We start from the raw sequence: 23688 nt of genomic DNA, 5'->3' as shown, positions 1-23688 counted from the left end.
TAGGATGGTTGTCAGGATTAGATGTGTTGATACATCTAAAAAATTCTACCTCCTGTTGTTGTTGTTAGTATTATTATTATTATTATTTTACTAGCTACAGGTGAAAATTTCTGGCCTATTTACACATAGCCTTCTTCTCAACTTAATATGTAGTTGGTGTTTGGAGCAAATTCTTTCCTACCTAAATTGTTCTTAATCTTTCTATCTATGTTACTCCTGAAGGCCTACTAATCAGCTGTGTGCTCTGTGTGGTTATTAAGATTATAAAATGTAGCATACTAGTATATTGTGATAGGAATCTAATATTACAGTTGTTAAAACAGTGGGGACACAAGAGAATAAAACTAATTCTGAGAAGATACTTGTAACTATGTGACCTTGGTAAAGCACTTTCTCTCATGTCTCAGCTTGTTTAAAAATTTTTTAGTCATGTAAAATGCTGGCATTGGATTAAATCCCTACTTTCCTTCTTAAGCTTCTGATTTATAGTACTCTTTCTCCTGTTTGAAATGCTCTCCTTACATAGCTGGTCCCACTTTAATGATGCCATGCATGCTTGGACACCTGTAGAATGGACCGGTGTAAAATGGATCATCTGTTTTTAACCCACTCAGGGTTGTCAGCGGAAACCACAGTATAAGGGGTAAAGTCATCCGGAAGTGAAGTTTGCAATATTATGTGCAATATGAATATGGAGGCAGTGCTGAATGACAAAATGACTTGAAAAGAGGGGAACTCCTGAACTCCTGTGGTACTTAATATTAATAGGCATTTACTAACGTCTTACTGAACTGAACTTTCTTTAGGCAACATATTGCAGACAGAAGCTGCTAGGAATTTTTATCTTTAACTTTTATCTTCACTCCATTTATAAAAAGCTAATGCTTAAAGGACTATTTGTTGAGTGTCACCACTATCAAGCACCCACCATTTTGAAGGTACTCTTCTGGGCATTGAGTAAATACTTGCCAATGTTCTAAATGCCAGGGCCTCTTGAGAACTTAAGAAGAATGTTGTGTAGGCAGGGACGGGGGAGGGCAACTTGCTGAGCAGCAAGTTTTGGAGGTCTGGGCTGAGTGTCTTAAAAAATGTACCACATCACTACTGCTTTAACTGTTACTGTGCTGGTGGCTGCATCTTCCTCAAGCTGCCTTGAAATATTCTAACATGTTGACACTTTGGAGGAGAGTGAGAATTCTCTTTTCCTTTGGGTTTCGATCAGTGTTTGAAAAGGGAATCATTGAAATATAGGTCTGAGAGGGCATGACAAGGCAAGCCATCACCTCACAATGAGGGCTCAGCAAGCTGTTTTCCATTCAGAGCTGTCTCTCCTCTCTGTCAGCTCTTTTGAAGCACCCATAAAACAAAATAGGCTCATTAACTATGAAGGGGTAAGTGAAGTTGGCAGTTACACCTATTCAAATAGGTTTTCCTTTTCAGATGTTTGCCCTCCAGAAAAAAGAACAGTCAGAAGATGAATGCGTCCATATCAGTGGCTGCTCATGGCCTCCCTTTTGGGGTGAGTGTGGTCAGTCAGTGTGTGGGGGATGTGGGCATTTTGCTCCAGATCTAATTCTAAACTGGTCCATGAGGTTAATGTCTTGGTGAAAAGGCAGGATGGCCTTGTCACCATCATTTCATTCAATAAGTTTGCATATAAGGATAAAGACTGACTGTCTGGTGTTCCTTTTTTAAACAGTCAAGGGCAATTCTTCATGACTCTTCTCACGAGGACACAGACTTGTCTTAGTTGTGCCATCTTGCTGACAGGGACAAGCAATAGTCCTGGTCTGTGGACCAGCTCTTCCCATCCATGGATTCTCTTCTTTCATGGAGCTTTCCCTGCAAATTTGGCTCCTTTTCTGAACCTACAGCATCCACATTTTAATGAGCTGAGAGAGATGCCAAGATACATAAGAGATGGTTTTAACCCTCGAAATCTTAGTCAGTAAATGAGGTAACATGTGACGATGTTCAATAAATCACCATGCAAATGTGAGGCAATTTGAGACGATCCTTGAAAGAAAGATGGGAAATGTTTCTGTGGTTTCTGGTTGTGGAATAGTTTGAGCAAAACCACAGATGTGTTTATAATCAGTGGACAATCTTTTTGGTCCTTATTTTATTTGGCCTGAGCAATATTTGACACTGTTGACCCTTTGCTTTATCTTGAAGCGTTCTCTTGGCTTCATGACACCACACTCCACTGGGTTTCTCCCTGCTTTTCTGACAGCTCTTTTCAACCTCACCCCCAGGTTTCTATGACCATATGTATGCTGATGATGCCTCACCTGTGCCTCTAGCCAGGCTGCTCTCTTGAAGGTCAAACCTATATACCTCTCTTCTGTTGACACCCGCATATCCAACTCTTACTTAAATACCTTGAGTCCAGCATGACCAAAACTGAACTTATCTTTCTCCCCAGTTATGCATCTTCCTCAGTGTTGCCTATCTCAATGAATAATGTACATCTAGTTATTCAAGTTGGAAACATTGTTTAATCTTTGACTCCTCCCTTCCCAGCACCCTCCATATGATAAATCATCATGCCCTTTATATTATAGTTTCTTAATATCTCCTGAATCTGTCCAGGTCTCTCCGTCTCCGTTGTTACCTCCTTGGGTCAGCTTTCCATCATCTTTTGCTTGGATGACTATAGTAGCCGTCTGCCTTCAAGCTTTCCTCCAGCTAATTCTTTCTCTACATTGCAGGCAGAGGAGTCTTTCTAAAGTACAAATGCCATCATGCTTTTTCTTACCTTAAAGCCTCCTAATAGCTCCCCTTTGCCCTAAGGCAAAGTGTCTACATCCTTAAGTAAGGCTGCTTGCGTTTCTTGTTCTGGTCCTGCTGGCCTTTCTTGCCTCATCTCTTGCCACCACCACTCAGGCTCCCTGAGCGTCAGCCATTTTGAAGTGCTCTTGCAGTTTACAGACTCCCGAGGTGAGTTTTCCCATCTCCAGGACTTTGTGCACACAGTTCCCAGCTAGCACGCTCTTCTCCCTTGCTCTGCCTCTGGACTCAGCTGGGAAATCACTGTTCATACTGTATTCTAATGGCCCGTTTACTTGTCTATATCCCTTTAGGTTGGTCAATACCTCTTATAGAGCCTGGAACATTTCAGATATTCAGTAGATACTTTGTGGATGAATGAGTTAGTGATAACACATGGAGTGTCTTTAAGGATGGCAGATTCCCCCAGTCTGACTGGAATGTAGGCTATATGAAGGACAGGAGTGAAAGATATGAAAGGTGTTTGGGTGTCTTAGGTTGGGTTCCCTGAACACAAATTCTGAGATAAAGATTTCAGTGCAGAAAGTTTATTGGGGAATGCTCTTGGGGCCAACTCCTAAATTAAACTTTACTAGGCCATGGGATTCCATTGAAGGTATTTACACAGAGAAGTCATGTGACTCGGAGCTGTACTTAGGAAGATTAATCTGGCTGAGGTGTCTAGATTGGATTAAAGGTGGAGAAATTGGAGACAGAGAGGACAGTGGGAAACTTTTTAAATGATCCAGGTGAGGAAATAAAGGCCTGAGCAAGGGTGTTGGCAGCGGAAATGGAAAAGGCAGGTGGTTATTTGCAAGAGATATAACAATGCTGGAATCCACAGGCCCTGGTGACTGATTAAATATAGAATGTATGGAAGAAGAAGGAGACTCAAAAGTCTGTTCAAGGTTTTGAGCCTGGCTGAGATGTAAGAATGATGGTGCTAGTGATGGAAATTTAAGAAGAATATAGTTTTGGTAGTAGATGTGTTGAATTTGCAGTAAGGCAGCCACGCAAGGAGAAGTGGCCTATAGGTGGCTGGGCAAGGAGAGATAGGGAGGAGATAATGACATTCTAAGTAGGGGTTGATGGTTTGAGATGGAGCAGCGAGGTAGGAATACACATCACATGTCCAGGGGACCATGAGAAGATCAATTTGGCTAGAAGAGAGAATTCATTGAAGGAGATATTGGCTTAAAAAGTTGGAAAATTTTTTGTGGAGAGACTTGAATAACAGGCCAAATAACAGAGGGGTTAGAGGAGTTCAAGAGATTTCTTATAAAATTGCCTTGTTTTCTGAAGTTTGATCCTATCTCCCATATGAATGTGGGTCTCCATAAATCCAACGAACTAGAACTCTTCGCTTGAAAGACACTCTGTTTTTTACACTGAAGTGGCTCTGAAGACTGTTGGTCATTGACATTCTTTTTTGTGGAGATTATATGAAGACACATTAAAGGAAAGTCCAGTTTGCATGCATTTCTGAGATTTTTATATTCAGTCTTTGCTTAGCTTTCATGAGGCATGAAAGATCTGTGGCCTAATTGGTCAGCAGGTTTACTGGCTCACCCTGTAAAGTAAATATTGTGTATCTGCAAGTGGAAAGTCAGTATGTATAATCTAGCTGCCTAGTCACGCCTGCCCAAGTGCTGTTGAAAACTTTGACCAAGGGCTATAAAACTGTCAAGAGCTAGGGCCCAAGCTTGCTTCCACACCAAATAGCTCGTTACTGAAGCTATTGGGAAGATAACAGGGCATGCATTTGACTTGCTGGGATTCCTTCTTTGCTACAGAAGCATCTGGCAGAGCTAAATAGCTTTGTGTTACATAATTTTTCATTTCTTGTTTTTTATTTATCCTCTAGTTCGATTTATTTGACATCAAAACTTACTCTGCCCTCCTTTAAGCACACTCATAGAATGTAAAGTGTATCTTGATATCAGTGCAGTGACTTGAAAACGGAATCTTCAGATTGGCCCTCAGACCAGTAAAAAAAAAAAAAACCAAACAAAACCAAAATTTCTTTGGTGTTGTTGAGCAGGTGTTTGATTTTTACCCTGCTCCAAGGTGATCATGGGCTGCTGTGAGACTTCCCCACTGCCATTTAATGACATTCGCAATATCACTTATTTTCTATTTTCTTTGAATAATTTAATCACAGAATATTTAAAACATCTCTTGAGAAAAGGATGAGAATTGCTGCTGAAGGGATTAACCTTTTTTTTTTTTTTTTTTTTTTTTTTTGAACAGGAGGAAGTAAATGATATGTACTGAAAGCCCCATGGTTACTTTTGGAATGGTCTACTAGATTTGACCAGTGCTGGAGAGTATTCAGTGGATGATTTGCAGTTACATCTGCTAAGGTAAAGTGGCCTGGGTGTGTTTGTAGCTTTCTGCACAGCTAATTGCATGAGCTTTCACTCAACAGACGAAAACATGTCAAATCTTGATAAATTAAAAAAAAAAAAACCTAAGCGTGTTATTAAGTTGCAACTGATATTCAACAGCTCTACATAAATCTCTAAGAAGCAAACGAAAGAGTATTTTTATTCATTGTTCAACTTTGCCCAATCGATTTTATGCTTCAGTCCACAGAAATGTTTACTGCACTATAAAGGTTTTTTTATACTTATATTTTATATTTAACAGTGTCATTCAGATGTTTGGTCTAAAGAGGGTACGTTTCAGTGATCCAAAGAATCACATAAGGGCTGTATGTTGTGTTTTCAATTAGAAATCTTAATTGCTTAATGCCTTACTTATTCCATTTAGATCCTTCCTGAATCCAGGCTAATTTTCATGGCTGCCTTAGCTATCCCTAGCATAAACTTTCCATTTACTCCCTATTTACCTCAGCTAGAGATGAAGAAGAGTCATCTTCAGACCTTATGTTGTAATGTTAGGAATGCTGAGAAGACTTCTTTATTTTCCAAATTAACTCTCATAAGTCGTTTTTTTTTATTAGTAATATTCCTTTAACAGGCACCAAAGCCCTTAATGTAATTTACTCACCCATGGTGTCTATTAGCCTCATCCCTGGTAGACAGGATTTGTGGTTTACTGACATGTTTTTAAAAAGAAGCACAGAAAATATCCATGGCCACATAAAATTAGCCACTGACCAGTAATGAGGTGGTTAAGACTATGAGCTTTGGTGTCAAACTGACTTGGGTCATAGACCTGGCTCCACCACTTTTTCCCTGTGTGACTTGGGCAGTTTCTTCTCCAAGACTCAGTCTCTTCATCTTTCAAATGGGATAGAAATGCCCCTGTCGTAAAATGAGATAGTATCTGTAAAGCATCTAAAGCATTTAGCATGGTGTGAGGCCACAGTCTATGGCATACAATAGGTGCTCAGGAAATGTTATTGTCATTACTATTTAAATATCTAGGCATTAAAAAATGCCTTTCTTGGAAAAGGGTAACACAGATTTGGTAACACTAAGCTATGGTGTTTGTTTGTTAAGATGTTTGTAAGCATGCCTTAGATTTTCACCTGAGGCCCTGGGCTAAATTCCATCCTAGGAGATTAATGTGAACCCCCGGCACCTGAATCCTTGCTCCCGACCCTCACTTCTGAATAAACACTTATGAATAAAAACTGCTCCTGCAGCTTTTGCCTTTTGCATCTACTTGTTTGACATCTGGACCTCTTGCTCTGCTGTTGTGTAGCCCAGGGGTCGACAATCCCCAGGCTGTGGACCAGTACCAAGCCACGGCTTGTTAGGAACGGGGCCGCACAGCAGGAGGTGAGCGGCGGATGAGCTGAGCCAGTGGCTTCATCTGCCCCTCCTCATCACTTGTGCTACCGCCTGAGCCATCCCCAGCCCCCCACCGGCCTGTGGCAAAACTGGTCCCTGGTGCCAAAAAGGTTGGGGACCGCTGATGTAGCCAAAGGCCGGCCTTTTCCCCCTGATTCTCTCTTACCAGGAGGTTTGGCTTTGTTATGCCTCCTCATCTACCAAAGTCTGATTCTCTGGTCTGAGTTCTTCTTTTTGGCTTTGCCTTACCAGGTCAGCACTGATGGACCCATCCCATAGGCTGCATGAAGGTCACCAAGATGTTGAAGCCCCCAATTAATGGGACTGGTGGGCTCTTACTACTATTGAACAAGCACTCATATGGAAGATTCTTGTAACCCCCTCACAAATTTTAGACTGAACCTTCAGCTTTAATGTCCATTTTTGCTTAGGAAGCTTTAATATGGCTTGGCTATGATTACCTATCATATTTCCAAGATTCCTATGGCTTTTTTGAGTTTGCTTTTAATTTTTTAAAATTGTAAAAAAAATAAATTGCAGATATAGGAAGGTACAGAGAGGAGAATACAGTGTTCTTTTAATCCTATCCCAGAAATAACTATAGTTAATATTTGGTGTCCCTCTTCTTTCCATACATATATTTATGTAATTGAGATAGTACCTCTTACATTGTCCACTTAATACTATACCACAAATATTCCCCATTCCATAAAAATCTCTTTATTAACACTTTAATCACTGCATAATGCCCCACCGTATAGATGTGCCATAGTTTAAACTTAGCCATTCCCCCATTATTATACATTTAAACTGTTTTCATTTGTTTGATTATTAGAAATGACACTAAAATAATCATATTTGTACATAAACATTTTTCTTATAAATTTAAAACCCATTACTGATACCCTTTTTAAATAAAAGAATAGTTTTCTTTCTGCCATCCTTGGACAAGGAGTAAACAACTAGACTGAGACAACTGTAGACATTTAAATATCCATTGAATGAATAAATAGGTATTGAAAAGGTGATTTGCCCTCATTAAAAATGAATACATACAAGTGTGGAACTAAGTAAAGTGTTCTACTTACCCTTGAACACAAGAAGTATGTTAAAGAGAAGGGATATAGAGAAAAATAAGTGAAACTAAAAAATAATCAAGGAGTTAGAAAACTGTTCTCTGCTCCAGTGGAACACTTCCATTGCCATACTTAAGAATATACAGTTGACCTTTGAACCACATGGGTTTGAACTGCATGGGTCTATTTATATGCAAATTTTCAGTAGTAAATAAAATAGTACTACACAATCCGCAGTTGCTTGAATCAATAGATGTGGAACCTCAGATATGGAGTATAAGGTGGGCTGGATGGATTTTTGAGTGGGCAGAGGGTTGGTACCCCTAACCCCTGCATTGTTCAGTGGTCAACCGTACTCACTTTCTAGCTTCTCCATTGATGCAGAGACTGCTAGCTAGTAACCAAACTCCTTTGCTCTTCTTTTTGAATACACAGCTAGACTCTATTTCCCAGCCTTCCTCACAAGTGTGGCCAAAGGGATATAGCAGAGCGATGTAAGCCACTTCCAGTCCTGCCCCATAAAATGTTCTCACTTTCAACCCGCCATTGATCCACCTCTTGATGTAGATGAGCACAGGGACCTTGGAAGCCATCAGTTGCAGGGAGTAGAGGTCCCAAATAGAAGAAACTCGGTTCCTGAATCTCTGCTTGGAAACAATTGTCTGCCTATTGGGCTACCAGAAACTTAGGCTCATTCCTGACATGTCCTTCTCCTTTATTATCCATATGCAACCTGTCATTAAGTCCTTTGTCTCCTATGTATATTGAATCTGTTCATTTCTCTTCGTGCTCTCCACCAATACTTTTGTCCAAGTTAGCATATCATCTTTTCCTGGGCTGCTTGCATAGTCTTCTAACCTGCATCCATAACCTGCATCCATTCTGACCCCCTTCCAGTCTATCTCAAGGTAAAAGGGTGTTTTACCAAAGTGCAAATATGATGACATTATTTACCTGCTTAAAATGTTTAAATAGTTTTCAATTTCTCTAAGAATAAAGACAAATTCTACACTGGTACCCTGTCTAGCTTTATCTCCCATCAGGCCACCTCTTACATTTTCAGCTTCACCTACACCGGCATTCCAGTCCCTTGTATTCCATCCCACAAAATACTTCTTCCCTCCAAAGGGCCTTTGTGTATGTAGATCCTTTTACTGAAGGCTCTTCCCTCCCTTTTTTTTTTTTTTCTTGCGGTACGCGGGCCTCTCACTGTTGCGGCTTCTCCCTTGCGGAGCACAGGCTCCAGACGCGCAGGCTCAGCGGCCATGGCTCACGGGCCCAGCCGCTCCGCGTCATGTGGGATCCCCCCGGACCGGGACACGAACCCGTGTCCCCTGCATTGGCAGGCGGACTCTCAACCACTGCGCCACCAGGGAAGCCCTTCCCTCCCTTTTTACTCAGTTACCTCCTATTCATCTTCAAGAGCTCATCTCTAGAGACATTTTTCAAGGGATGCCATGGTAGGTCATTTGATTTCCTCCTATTATAGGTTCTTGGAGCACCACCTGCCTTTTTGGTAGCTTCTGTCATAATTGCAATTTTACATTTGTTTGTGAGATTATTTAATTAATTTGTTTCCCCCAATAAACTAAGTTCATTAAATGCAGGAAGGGTGTTTAAACAGCCATCATATCCATGCTTGTGGAAAGAATAAAATAAGGAGAGAAGTAAAGAAAGAAAGAAAGTTTGGGGAAATGAAAAAACTGATGGATGGAGTGAGATTTGTTACCACATTGTTTAGTATTAGGAGTCAGGATCTTGTTAAGTTAGGAACTACAAGATTTATGAGGTTTCTTGACATGTCCCTTGTTGTGTTTTACTTCCTTACCTTTGTGTGTAAATTCCCCTCTGCTGGAATACCCTTTTCTTACTGGGACAAACCCTATTCCACCTTTAAGATCAGCCCAGCCTTCTCTGATATCTCCCAGGCAGGGTTAAATGCTCTCAGCTGTGCTCCCCTTAGAACATATTAAGGCTCTAGAGACATATGGGTCTTGTTTCCAGTCATGGTCCTGCCCCTGCTTGATATTTGACCCTAAGCAAGTCATTGAATCTGCTTCTTCACCAGTAAAATGGAGCTAAAAATTCCTTCTTCATTGGATGAATATGAGGAATGAGATAATGGACTGAAAGCACCTCAATAAATATAGGTGCTCAATAAATAGTGACTACTTAAAACAAATTGAACCCAAATTTATTGTGTTTAATTTTCTAATCATATTTTAAGTTCTTTGAGGCCAGGGATTATGTCATATTTACCTTTGCTCCCTTAGTACTTAGCACAGTGCCCTGTGCATAGTGGATTCCCAGTGAATGTTTAATGGCTAATCACCAGATTAGGAAATAAAGGCAGATAATTGCTGCTAAGAGACAACAGGGGGAACAGAATGTTGAATCACTACAAGAACACATCTAATAGAGGCCAGAGGTTGAAATATACTTTTGAACTTTTGAGCTTGAGTCAGAAATTAGCAACTCTTAAATACACAATTGTTATTAACAAGATTAATTGATGCCTGTACATTGTGGTGTTAAGTTTGAAATAAAGGGTCATCTCCTATACCTTTTTTCCCTGCCTATTCAAATATTCCAAGGCCCAGATTAAATGTCCTTGTCTATTTTCACAAAAGCCCCATATATGCTAGGCACAGGGCGACTTCATGCAATTAGGGATGTATCCAGGTTTTGAGCAAAACTTATACATATTTAGAAGCTCACTTTAAGGGAAAGAATACAAAATTATAAATGCAAAATTAGACACAAAAGTGAATTCTTATTTAGAATAGCAAAAGAAATCACAAATAAATCACAAATTTTAAAAGCTGACAGCAAATATCACAGTCTGGGAAAATAATATTTTTTATTAATTAGCTGCCAGGAACTCCTTTGTAATAATTTTTCCCCTACATTTTTTTGGAAAAATGCTGTTTGATTGCCTATGGCAATAATTTTGTAACATCATTTCTTTTTTACTAATTTTTATTTTATATTAGAGTATAGTTGATTAACAATGTGTTAGTTTCAGGTGAATGGCAAAGTGATTCAGTTATACATATACATGTATTTATTCTTTTTCAAGTTCTTTTCCCATTTAGGTTATTATAGAGTATTGAGCAGAGTTCCCTGTGCTATACAGTCCTTTCTTACAGAGACAATAGAAAGATAACTCTATCTTCTAGAATGGTTGAGAAAAAATGTTAAATTGACAGTTTACAGAAAGGTTTCTTTGGTTTCACAAGCCTTTTGGCAATGATATACAAATTTTTAGAATTGTTGTCAAATTTGGGAAACCCCTATCAAGTTTTTATCACATAAGATATGTACAACTCTAAATCACTCTAAGTTTTCTTGTGCAGGGACTAATGTTAAACACCCTTTGAAATGGCCACACTAACTAGTGAGTTGACAGTGCCCTTGTTGTGGTAGTAAAATTACAATTTTATGTTTTCTTTACTGGTGTTAGTATTCATATCAAAGTAGCAGGACACTTAAATTCCTTCCCAGTGTGTTCACATGATTCATTCCTTTTCGTTAATTTGATCAACGCAAGAGTCTATTCATTACTTCTATTTGAAATTTATTTCTTTGTCTCAATTAATTACAGTTTTTGGTATTATCTGAAACAGAGTTTTGGGGGTTATAATTCACTTCTCATTGTCAGAATAATTTCTAGTGAGTTCTTATAGAAATATATGAAAAATATTTTCATGGTATGGTGCATTTATAATTGCCTATGCTACATAATTAAATATATTCTTGAAAAGGCATTGAATAAAAACCAAATCCTCTGCTTTTCATTTTACACCTCTGGTGATTGGGAGAATATTCCATAGATTAGCTTCTGGCTCTGCATATTTCAAGACTTGTTTTTCTTCTACTACCTACTCTGGTGCTGGATGCTGTAGGACACATTAAATTGTGATAGGACCCCTGGCCTTGAGACTCTGTGCATGCTGTCAGGTAAAATCAACACAGAAGGTGGTAGGAATATTTTTAGAAGCTATTCCTACACCAGACAGGAACTGGAATTAAACATACATAGAAGTGACTGTGAACTATATAGGTATGTTCCACTAAGGCCAAGTTAAATGTACCCTCCTAACTCAATTTCCTGGGCTGGATTCCCAAAAATCCTTGTGACCGTCCCAGTGCTACCTAACATGAGGAGAAGTGTGAAGGGTGGAACCTAAGAGGAAAGATCAATACTAACCCATCCAGCTAAAATGTATTACTTTTTCAAATTTTACAAAAATAATATGACACTGTGAACACATTGTAGGATCCCTTCAGGGCCTTGGAAAGGACTGGTGCAAGGCAAGGGCCTTGAAGTTTTAGCTTCACTAGGTTCCTTGAAAATTCATCTTTGAAGGGCAACCAATTTTATATAATACTCTGTAGTTGGACTTGTGATGTGCTCTGGAATTAGATAGGCTCATGGTATTAAGTATACAATACCACTTTATGTAATGTCTTATGTGTCTTTGCATCGAATGGACATGTTTGGTGCCTGATTTGCTAAGTAAGTGATACACAGAGGAGAAGACTAGAGTTTTCTCTACAGAAAGGAAGAGAGGGGGAAAAAAAGGTAGAGAGCCAACAGAAAAAGGTTAAGGAAAGACTCATGAGGTATGAAGCCATCAGGCCAGTTACATGTGCTTCTGTTGTCAGACTCCAAGCAGTGTGGATATTGCTGCCCACCAGACATCCCCTCAGCAACAGAAGCTTACTGGGGGTTGCAGTAGGAGTTTCTAGCTCACTGACAAGCTCCCCTATCAAGCCTCTGTTTCTCTTCTCCTCTGCCTGAGGGCTTTCTCCAGTGCCAGGAAGCTCACCCACCTGCAGGTAGTTATAAGTGGGTGTGGCATTAGTGGCCCAGGGATGGGAGTTGCAGATAAACAGCCCAGTCTAGGCGGCTTCTGGTGGGATGCTTTTGAAGTGAGTTCCACACTATTTCTCAGAGGATCCCCAAAGATACTAAGTGCTAGTTTGCCCACAGAAGTGACCCACTCATTAACTCACTCATAGATTGGCATCTCTCCCTTCCCTGACTCACTTTCCCTAGTTTCTCACCTGTGCTTCCTAAGTTAACCTGTCAAACTACCAACACTAAGTTCTGTAACAGGGTCTTCTTTTGAGGCAACAGAAACCAGGACACCTGGTTTAAGTCATGTGCAAGTAATTTACCACTTAAAGAAACAGTCTAAATATTAAGATACAAAAAGATAGAATACAGTTTTAAAGGAAATAAATAAACAATTTGGAGCTATGCAACAAAATTATTTATTCGTGCTATATGCATCTGTTTAAAAAGAGTGCTGAGATTTGGATGAAACTAATTTAGTTTCTATGGGAAGATAAAAAACAACTGAATTATTGCATTCAGGTCTTTAAAATTATCTTGTGTTTATATTCCAACTCTGGCTTATTAAAGGGGTCTGTGCTCCGTTAACATACACATGCGCTTACAATATAAACAGCTTAACTAGACATCTGTGTTGACTACATATAAATGGCAGTTAACTTTTTGCCTTGTTTCTGTTCAACGATCTTGATATTTTAGTCTGCTGGCCAGATGAAACAAGATTGGTTTTTTGGTACCAGATGTGTCACAGTTTGTGCTTGTATTTTGCAGGTGCTCCCCCCAGCTGGGGAGATGGAAACTTGCCATCTTTCTGAGATGATGATTCAGGATAGAAATATAAATGTGTTAAAAATAATTCGACATATTAATGGAAGGCTTTGTCCCTTGTGGGCTTCTTATGCATAACATATAAGCAGACCAGCAGCTGTTCTATATTTTAAAAGAAGAGTTAGAAAGTTAGAAGCATATATGGCTATTCAAAACATAAGCAACTGCTTGCATTGTGGAAACAAGGTTCAACAATAAACTTGTATTTGTGAAGCTTCCCCCCAAATAATAATCCCATTGGGTTGTGTTCAGGTGGTCGTAGGGTATTAAACAATGTTTCTATTTCCGTCATTTAGATTCACTAAAACACCTTCCTTGCAGAGGCAGAGTGGTAGAGATGACTACAATTTTTTAGATAAAAATGAGGATTGGTTTGTAGGTGATTTCCACCCTCCAATATTTATATATTTTTAATCACAATAAAAAACCCTAATTTGCGGGGGGAGGTCATTTTAACTTAAACATTTTGAAAGAACCAAAAGCCCCATTGAGGACTGAGTTGTTAATAAAATGTGGTATCTCTTATCTTATTTCAAGCCTCTAAAGCAAGAATCCTTTAGGAGATGAGGTAATGATGTTCATTGTTTGCTCCTTCAGTAATCACCTAATGCATATTAACCAATGTCAAGAATGGCAGTAATCTTTCATTAACCCCTTACCTTTCACTGATCTTATGGAAGGAAGGACTCTTTAAGCCTTTTGGTCTAACTTTTGAACAAGGATAATGCTAGTCCCATTCCATCTTTACTGTTGCTCTCAAAGCTCCCCCATAGAGAGATCTCTGTTTGTATCTTTAGGAATAAGCTTTTTTTTTCTTTTAGAAATTGCTATCCTCTCAAGTACAGTAAGGTCTACATGATTGGTCCTTGAATTTCAGTTTCTAGAGTTCAGGAGTATTTTGTGTAACACAATTATTTCCACCTCTCTGGAGTTTTTAAAGAGAACAAATGAGCTAAAGTTTAACAGAGTAAATCAGAATCAAGTTGGTATCTGTGCTTTTTCAATCCGACTGCAGTTAACAGCAGTGGTGACAACTAGTCATGGCAACGAGCAAAGCTGGTCCACAATTTGGGGTGGGCATTGCAGGAAGAAGCCTTGGAAGGAAGGGGATTGCTTGTTGTTGCTGAAATTTGGAGCATGGCCAATGAAAAGAGCCCTAATCTAAGTCATAAGACCTTCATTCAAGGCACAGGGATCTTGCTCAACAAACTGTGACCTTGAGCAAGTCTTAATAACATGGTTTGACCAGGTGGCATCTAAGTTTAGAATCCTATTATTATTAAAAGGAAGCGTATGTAATGGTTGATTTTAAGTTTAGAGGGGATGCAGATTGCAAGCTGTCAAAAAAAGCAGCTATTTATGAGGGAAATTTGGCAGCTGAAGTGAAGGTGTTCTCCTTTCTGAGAAGTCTTAAAAACCAAGAGGTCTTTCCTAACTGCTATCAGAAAACAACACTGTCCAGTCAGAGAGCATGAAGTTTGAGAATCCAGGTATGGGCACTGGAATGGTGAAGTGATGGAAATGACTAGTTCAGTCCTCATTATTGAGGCTTACTTAGTAGGAACATGTGAATTTCCTGGAAGCATGTTTGGAAGTGGGGGAACCCATGGCTGGACTTTTTTTTGCTAGTGAAACAATGTAAAATGACTTTCAGTTTAACATGAGAAATAATACTTCAGTTAGAATCAGTGGAAAGGAGTAAAACATGCACGATTTAACAGTGAATACTCAAAATATTTATTTTGAATTGTAATTCAAATAATTTATAGCTAAATTGGGTTATTTCTCATGTCCTTGTCCCCAATAGCGAACGCTCATTTTGAAGACCTGTTTTGGGGTAGGAGCTATAGTTTTCTTTTTCACCAATGCCCAGTGCTTCCCAACAGCCACTACATACAAAAATACTCAAATGCTTTAAAAAGTTTGGCAAATAGAGTCACCTTTTCTCTCAGTGCAGCTCTGGCATAGGGAATAGGTACAGTTTTTAAAGCTGGAAAAACACCTTGTTTCAATATCGCAGTTTTATGGATAAAGAAACCAAGGTCCCAAAAAGCTAAGTCTCACAGCTAGTTAAGGTTAGAACTGAGACTAGAACCCTGGTTCTTCTATGCTTCATCAGGCTGTTAGATGTTGGAAGAAATTACCATAGAAGTTGCTCAATGAAGTTTGCTGCTGAATAATTATGATTCTGATGACGAATTATTTTCATAATTCTCATCTATGGGAGCTGGTTTACATCAGTGATTCTCATGGAGGAGGGGAGGAAGGAGTCATGTGTAGTTTGAAAACAAAGCACAGCTTTGTCTTACTGCTTTGGTTTGTTTTCAGTGATGATATTTACTTTATTTTGAATTTCAAATTACATTTAAAGAGCGCATGAGATTTTTATGTTTACTGAGGACAGTTGTACCTGTAAAGGAACTCATGTGTTAGCTTTTCAAAGTTCTTTCCAGGACTTTGCTTCTGTGAATGAAAAATGATTTTTTACTTGCTGTTCATTTTAGTTAAAAACGAAATTAAAAATGGGTGATTTAGGCTGTAAAATTAGTAGATGAATAGTCTAGGAATCTATATGTCTAGGATAGACATGTAACAGTCTAATAGTCTAATAATAGTCTAATAATGTCTAATAGTCTAGGATTATATTCCTAATCTATGAATAGTCTAGGAATTAGACTAGGAAATTGCAGGTGTAAACAACCTATCAACTATAGTCTATCCACTGATGAATGGACAAACAAATGTGGTATATTTATACAATGGAATATTATTCAGTCATAGAAAGGAATGAAGTCTGGTACATGCTACAACATGGCTGAACTTTGCAGACATTATATTAAGTGAAAGAAGCCAGAAACAAAAGGCCACTTACTGTATGATTCTAGTTGTATGAAGCGTCTAGAACAGGCAAATTCATAAAGACAGAAAGTAGATTAGTGGTAACACCAGAACTTGTGGGAGGGGGGAATGAGGAGTGACTGCTAGTGGGTATGGGATTTATTTTTGAGTGACGAAAATGTTATGGAACTAGATAGTAGTGATATTTGCATAACATTGCAATCTGAATTGTACACTTTAAGATGGTCAAATTTTTTTTTTTTTTTTTTCTGGTACGCGGGCCTCTCACTGTTGTGGCCTCTCCCATTGCGGAGCACAGGCTCCGGACGCGCAGGCTCAGCGGCCATGGCTCACGAGACCAGCCGCTCCGCGGCATGTGGGATCCTCCCGGACCAGGGCACGAACCCGTGTCCCCTACATCGGCAGGCGGACTCTCAACCACCGCGCCACCAGGGCAGCCCTAAAATGGTCAATTTTATGTGTATTTTACAATTAAAGAAAAGAAAAGGGATTGCATCAGTGACACTAGTTTATCAACCCTTTTCATGTCTTTATGATTTGTGAATAGGACTAAGCTTTGGGATGAAAGGGAAACCATCTTTTTTGCAGTTAATGGCTTCTGTAGGTCCAAAAATATATATAAAATATATTATTATTTTATCATAGATTATATTTAAATTATATAAATTATAATATATAAATTATTTATAGAATATTTTATAGAATATATTATAGAAGTATATATAATCTATATGTAATCTATGTTTCTTAATATATAGATTATATATACTTCTATAATTATATATATGTTTAGAGGTGGGGGTGGAAGGTCAGGACTTATGCATAAATATTTCATAGAGATTCCTGTTTCTCCTACAATCCTCTGTGGAGGTACAGATAAGACTCTGCCTTCTTGCTTAAAAAAGTAAAAAATCTGTTGTAAGGTCTTAGGCATTTTTTTTTTTACTCTTATCTTTCCCAGCTCTGACTTGAAAACTGTGTCTATATGTAGGAAAATCAGTATATTGATTAAGAATGGAAAAGTTTAGATCAAATCTGAATTTACGTGGACTATAAGTAATCATGTGGACGGGGTGACAACATACGCGACAGTCCTGCTGTGTTGTGGCTGGTTGTTTACTCTGCTTCCTTGTCTGATTCCTGGTTACACCTGTTCTCTCATCATTGTTCCAATGCCCCTGTATCCTTTAAAAGCCCATCCCGTGCCCTATTCACATAAGAAGTTTGTGTTTTGTTCCTTGGTCTCTTGGTGAACTTTCTTTTTGACAATTACTGCACATTTTGTCAACTCTTTGAGGAACATTTGTTTCTGTGGCAAGGTTATCTGGTTATTCATATGTGCTTTGAAATTGGATGTAAGAGAAAAATTGACTGCATATATTTTTGTGGAATGATTTTAACAGTCTTTTGTTTCCTCAACTTTAGATTGTTTCTTTTTAAAGAAGCAAATGGTTGTTTTTGCTCTGGCAGCTACAAATAATTTTTTCCTGGACACAAAAATTATATTGGCTGTTATTAGCTACACAGAAAAAAACCTCTAAAAGAATACTTATTTTTATTTAAAAATATAATACATCAAAGTGAAGCAGTTACATTTTAAACAAACAAGAAGGTATAAAATGTTTTCATAGAGTTAGGAGGGAGGGTAATTTGACTTAGTTCATTGTCAATCTGGATGCCAAGAATAACAACCATCACCATTTCTTTACTCTGTGAGCAACAAATATAAAGATGAGAAATTTTAGTTATACGTTAGTGAAGTTTTAGGGTTTTAATTTTATTCAGAAATCAAAACTTTTTCAGAAAAATAACTTTTCTTCATTTTGCTACACATCTTGTGGAAGTCCTGAATTCAGGAATGTTATTACATTTATTAAGTGTTACGGACTGAATGTTTGTGTTCTCCCAAAATTCATATGTTGAAGTCCTAACTCCCAATGTGATAGTATTAGAACCTGAGGCCTTGGGGAAGTACTTAGGTCATGAGGGTGGAGCCCTCATGAATGGGATTAGTTCTCTTGCTCTCTTTCTGCCATGTGAGGATATGAGTCTGCAACCTAGAAGAGAGTTCTCACCAGAACCTGACCATGCTGGCAACCTGATCTTGGATTTTCACCCTCCAGACTGTGAGAAATAAATTTCTGTTGTTTATAAGCCACCCAGTCTATAATATTTTGTTATAGCAACTCAAACTGACTAGTACACCGAGTTTGCTTCTTCAGGTTAACTACAAAGTGGTTTAGAAAGAATTTGTTTCTCATCTCCTCCCCATAGATTTCTCAATATAATGATTTTCTAGGGGATATCTTATTCATTTGGGGAATTTTGATTACTGTGCTTTTTTATATTCATAACAAAAATTTCTGACAAAATTTAAAATATAGAAACCACTATACTATGTGATAATGATTTACTACTATGTAATAAACAACTACATTTAGACTGATCATGAAAATAAAAACCAACACAAGTGTGATAGATCCTCATTTTCTAAAGAAATATATCTTTATTGACTTTTTCCATTTTCTTACAAGCAGTTAAAAAACTCATTCTTGAACTTGCATGCTGTTCAATGTTATGATGGCTGCCTCCTTATGAGACTATCAGTGGAGCTACAGTAAGTTTCCTTAAGCACCACAGAAGACAATCATTGCTTGGTCCCACTTTTACAGAAAAGAATCCAAGTTTCACCGGAAAGAGTATGCTTAGCTCTCTTGAAGAAGACCAGTTTAGTGGATTAATGTCTAATTTACATACAGTAATAAAGACAAACTTTGAATCTTTACAGATTAAATGCCCGCTTTATACCATGGTGTAATTGTTTGAATTATTGGTGAGTGTACAGTATATAGATGTAGATGTACTAGATATGTCTATAAATAAAATAGTGCTTTAAGATAACAATATTCTTTGGCTGATTTAAATGCCTATAGTGGACTCTTTTAAAAGACTAAAATGAAAATGGTCCCACTATTATTGTCAACCTTAACACTGAGCTGGTGCGGAAGGTTCCCATACTGTTGACTGTCAGCATCTCCAGGTCCACTATATATTCTCTTGGTCCTGATAGCGACTTCACCAGCACAAGCATTGCACTTACAGGACTTGTTTGCTAAAATAAAAGAAAAAAGAGGGAGTGAGAGAATAATTTTTCTTGTATTGCAGTTTCTATTATTTGTGAATACACTTCCTATAAGAATTAGGGGAAGAATTTTTAAAAATTTATTTATTTATTTGTTTATTTTTGGCTGCGTTGGGTCTTCATTGCTGCGTGTGGGCTTTCTCTAGTTGTGGCGAGTGGGGGCTACTCTTTCGTTGCCGTGCGCAGGCTTCTCATTGCAGTGGCTTGTCGTGGAGCATGGGCTCTAGGTGTGTGGGCTTCAGTAGTTATGGCACGCAGGCTCAGTAGTTGTGGCTCACGGCCTCTAGAGCGCAGACTCAGTAGTTGTGGTGCACAGGCTTAGTTGCTCCACAGCATGCAGGATCTTCTGGGACCGGGGCTCCAACCCATGTCCCCTGCATTGGCAGGCGGATTCTTAACCACTGTGCCACCAGGGAAGCCCAAGTGAAGAATTTTGAGGTAGGATTAAAGTCATTACTTAGTCCCTTCTTGGTTCTAATCCTTCTGGATCTTATCCCTTATCCATACATAGTCATTAGTTCCAGATACAGGGACCTGCTTTCTTTGGATAGTTCTTTGTTTTCTACTCATCCCTCTCTGTTAATGTTTCTCTTCACTTTTATTGAATAGTTCTAGCCTTTATAGAGACTGGAGTTCATGTGAGAATCTGATAATTTTTTGAACTGATAAAGTTGTCATCTTTCACTTCTCAACATTGTGGATATGTCTACATTCTAGAAGGTGAAGAGGCATGTAAGTAGTTAATTTCAATAGAATATGGCAAATGCTAAGATATACAGGGATATGCAGGGTATATATGAAGATAGACAGAGGTGTGCATTCACAGAGAAAAACAGAGGGACCCTGAAGCATTGAGGGAAGGCCTTTGAATGCCTGAGGACAGTCACCCAGAATAAGTGGGAGTTTTGTAAAGAAGGATGTTCTGGAGAACTGGATGCAGTTTCACTTTGATGAACAATGTGATGGGTGCTGGAGAGTGCAGGGAGATGAGTTTGGACAGGCAGGCAGGTAGATGTGTGAATCTGAATGCCAAGAGGAGAGCAGGGATAGAAACAGTAGATTAGGATTTAGCAGTCATGTCAATAGGTGGACATTAAACCAAGGAAGAGAACGTATATGTGATAAGACTGGGTCTGTGAGAGGCCAACATTTAAGGAATGGGCAGAAGAGAAGCCATTGAAGGAAGCTGAGAAGAAATAGATAATTAAGTGGTAAACAGATGAATGGCAAGCAGTGTTCAATACAGCAGGGGAGGATGAGGGTGACTGGAACTGAAAAATGCCTCTGAATATAGCAGTACGGATGCTGTTGGTGGCTTTTTTCCAGAGCAATTTCAGTAGGGTAGTGGGAATAGAAGACAGAAGTGTAACTAGGAAATAAGAAAATAGAGACTGTGATTACAGACTGTGCTTTAAGAACCTTGGCTAGGAAGGGAGAAGAGAGAGAGGAGGCAACATCTAGAGGGAAAACAAGTTAAATATGTAGGAGGTATATTAGAGTTTGATAGAACAAGGTTCCAGAGGAAATGGAGTGAAGAATACAGGTGGTAGGTTGGCCTTGATTGATAGAAGTGAAACCTTCTTTGGAAAATTTAAAGGAGAAGGTTAGAAGGGGAACACATGGACTTAAGTCTGCAAGGGATGGGATGGGAAGTTCAAGTAATTTATGCCTGTTGGTTTCAGTGGTTTCAGAAGAGTAGGAGATGAGGTCACCTACTGAAAATGAAGGGTATAAGAACTTAAAGAATATGGGGACATTTGCGATCAGTGGCTGAAGAGAAGACATAAAAGAAAGTAATAGGATTGTTGAGGACACATCTGAAGTTGGAGATTTATAGTATTACCAATCTGTGCTGACAAGCTGGGTGTGAAAATAGATGTGGATTACGTAATTGATCTAGAGTTGTTGGACAGGGAATTGAGGTGTTGGTGACAGAGTAGTTCAAGGGTCCACCAAGAAGTTGATGGAGTGGAAGAAAATGGTGGGTGAGGGGTCAGAGGATTAGCATCACTGTGAGGGTGAAGAGCAGATAGAGTGGGAGTGAGGACATGAAAAAGAGGAAAGAGAATCAGTCACTGAGGGGGTCACCTGAGACTAAGATGATGATGTGGAACTGTTCTGCATGATAACAAAGTCCAGCATGTGGCCATGGGGTGGTGGCAGAGCGACATGAAGCTGAAGGTCATGGGGGATGAGATGGCCAGAGAACTGTAGGCTGAGGTAATGGATGACTATAATAGTGCCCAGATCTGAGTGATCTCACCTACTTCCTACATACTTTGCCTGAGTGATCTCATCCATAGCCATGGCTTCAATTATCACATATCTGCCAGTGACTTAAAAGTCTATATTATGAATTCCAAGCCCACGTATCCAATTCTCTACTCATCTTTACTTGGATGTCTCATGGTGACCAGGACTCAGTATGTCCAAACTGAACTCCTCACCTTCCTCTCTCCACTGGCTCCTTCTTCCTCATCTCAGTAAATGGTACCACCATTTACTGTTGCTCAAGACAGAAACTTGGAGGTTATCCTTGACGCTTCCTTCTCCTCCACCTCCCCATAGCAAATGGGTTACCAAGCCATGTCCTTCTTCCTATATCTTCATAAATCTGTCCACTTCTTTTGGACTCACTGGCTACCACACTAGTCCCCCATCTTTTGAGCTACTGACTGGTCTCTCCATTTCCATTCTTGCTCCACTCCAATCCAGGCTCTACAGTGCAGCCAGGTATCTTTTTTAACATGAGACTCTGATAGCAACTCCTCTACTTGAAACCCTTAGTATGGTCTGTCAGGCATTGTGTGATCTAGGCCCTGCTCATCTCTCCAGGTCCCTCTCAAGTCACTCTGCCTGTAGCACCTGGAGTTCCAGATCAACTTGTCTGCTTTTTATTCCTTCCATTTGCTAGTCTTTTGTTGCTAGTCTTCAGCTTAAATCTACTTCTTCCAGGAATCTCCCAGACCACTGCTGCCTTGGTTAGGGGTTAACTTGTGGTGTACTCATGAACAATCTGCAGTGCTCAGTTGTAACGCTCAGCATACTTGTGAACACTTGTTCGATGTCTCAACTATAAGCCCCACTGTGGCAGGAATTGGCTTGGTTTTATTCACTGCTATGTCTCTAGAACCTAGCATGGTGCTTGCCTCTTATAGGTAACAGTGATACCTTGAAGATGTTGATTGAATTAATGTATTCATTTAAAAATATTTTTTGAGCACCTGCAATGTGCCAGGTAACATTCATTCTATGTGCTGTGCATACAAGAGTGAACAGACAGGTAATGTCTCTGTTTATTACACTCACACTCTAGTAGGTAGTAGATGACACAAACAAATAAATACTATGCAAGGTGGTGATAAGGGCTGTGAAGAAAAATAAGTCTCAGTAAGGAAGGATAGATATTGGTCGGTGTGGGTGGAGGATGGTATTCTACCTTTAATTTCATGTATTACTTCTTTCTAATATGTTCCCTTTTCTAGGGAAGAAGATTTTCTCAGTATTGTCCCAAAAGGAATATAAATAAAATCCTATATCCCACAGATCCTTTCAAGGATAAGGTCCAGCCTCATGTTTCTCAAGAAACATTCTTTGACTATTGCAGCCCACATTAATTCTTTGATGTCTTGGAGCATGGAGTTAAACACAAATTTGTCCTCTGCTTTTTTCATAGATGTTAACTATGCCACAAAGTAATATTTAAAGCTCTTTGAAGTAAGGAACTGTGTATTACATGCACCTAGCATGAAGCTGAGTATATAATAGGTGCTTAATTAAGGCCTGGTGATGGAGTCTTATGATTAAATGCCCTCTGCGCAAGTGGAATTTCAGTGGAAAAATTTTGTAGGATTTGATACAACTAGTTTTTGAATTATGTGATAATAAATAGTCTTGAAATATCTTCCTATTTTAAATGCTTTTTTGGTTTCAAATAGTAGTATTTAATTCTGGGATTATCAAAATTGGCAATGTTTTATATCATTCATAAAAAAGGATTTTACTTGAGAAAAACACTGTATTTATATCTGAAAATATCAAGTCAATAAGTTCACTGATATGAATCATAAGACTTTAAAAGTGCCATGTTTATTGCAAAAAAAAAACAACATGCAGGTACTTTGCTTAACTCTTTGTTGATTCTGCTAAGAAATTTTATTTTCTTAAATTATGGCTAAGAGTTCAAAATGGAAAATTATTTTTAAAGATGATTTTGAGATGAACCTATTTTACTGCCATGGGTTACAAATAATGTTATTTCTTTGGGTTAAAATTATTAAATTGTTATTATCTGAACTGTGTGAAATTCATTTAGAGTAAACTTCTTACAGATATCTAGTATATCTCAAATTTAAACATCAAATGTTAAAGAAGTTTATTTTTAGTTATTAG

General features: G+C 38.7%; 1 protein-coding gene and 1 long non-coding RNA gene across 6 annotated transcripts in view; one reads left to right on the top strand and one right to left on the bottom strand.

Moving 5' to 3' along the window:
- The window catches only part of LOC114900671, a 191808-nt gene that overhangs the window by 138406 nt on the left and 29714 nt on the right, over nt 1-23688 (top strand). The window contains exons 3-4 of one of the 2 annotated variants that reach the window (XR_003794911.1): nt 1441-1519; nt 5020-5132. This is a non-coding gene — a long non-coding RNA (uncharacterized LOC114900671). The remainder of the gene's footprint in view (nt 1-1440; nt 1520-5019; nt 5133-23688) is intronic. The other variant, XR_003794910.1, reaches the window with a different exon arrangement.
- Nucleotides 18638-23688, bottom strand: part of EFEMP1 (EGF containing fibulin extracellular matrix protein 1) — a 67939-nt gene continuing 62888 nt past the window's right edge. For 3 of the 4 annotated variants that reach the window (XM_029232000.1, XM_029232002.1, XM_029232003.1), the window contains one exon: nt 18641-19266. In XM_029232000.1, the coding sequence (XP_029087833.1) occupies nt 19105-19266 (162 nt within the window). In that variant the 3' untranslated portion in view covers nt 18641-19104. Of the gene's footprint in view, nt 19267-23688 lie in introns of all 4 variants that reach the window. The other variant, XM_029232001.1, reaches the window with a different exon arrangement.

Source organism: Monodon monoceros, unplaced genomic scaffold (assembly GCF_005190385.1).
Source record: "Monodon monoceros isolate NGI ecotype Baffin Bay Population unplaced genomic scaffold, NGI_Narwhal_1 Super_Scaffold_19, whole genome shotgun sequence".
NCBI lineage: Eukaryota > Metazoa > Chordata > Mammalia > Artiodactyla > Monodontidae > Monodon > Monodon monoceros.
The sequence above is the reverse complement of the archived record's forward strand: the minus strand, read 5'-3'. Positions and strand labels throughout refer to the sequence as shown.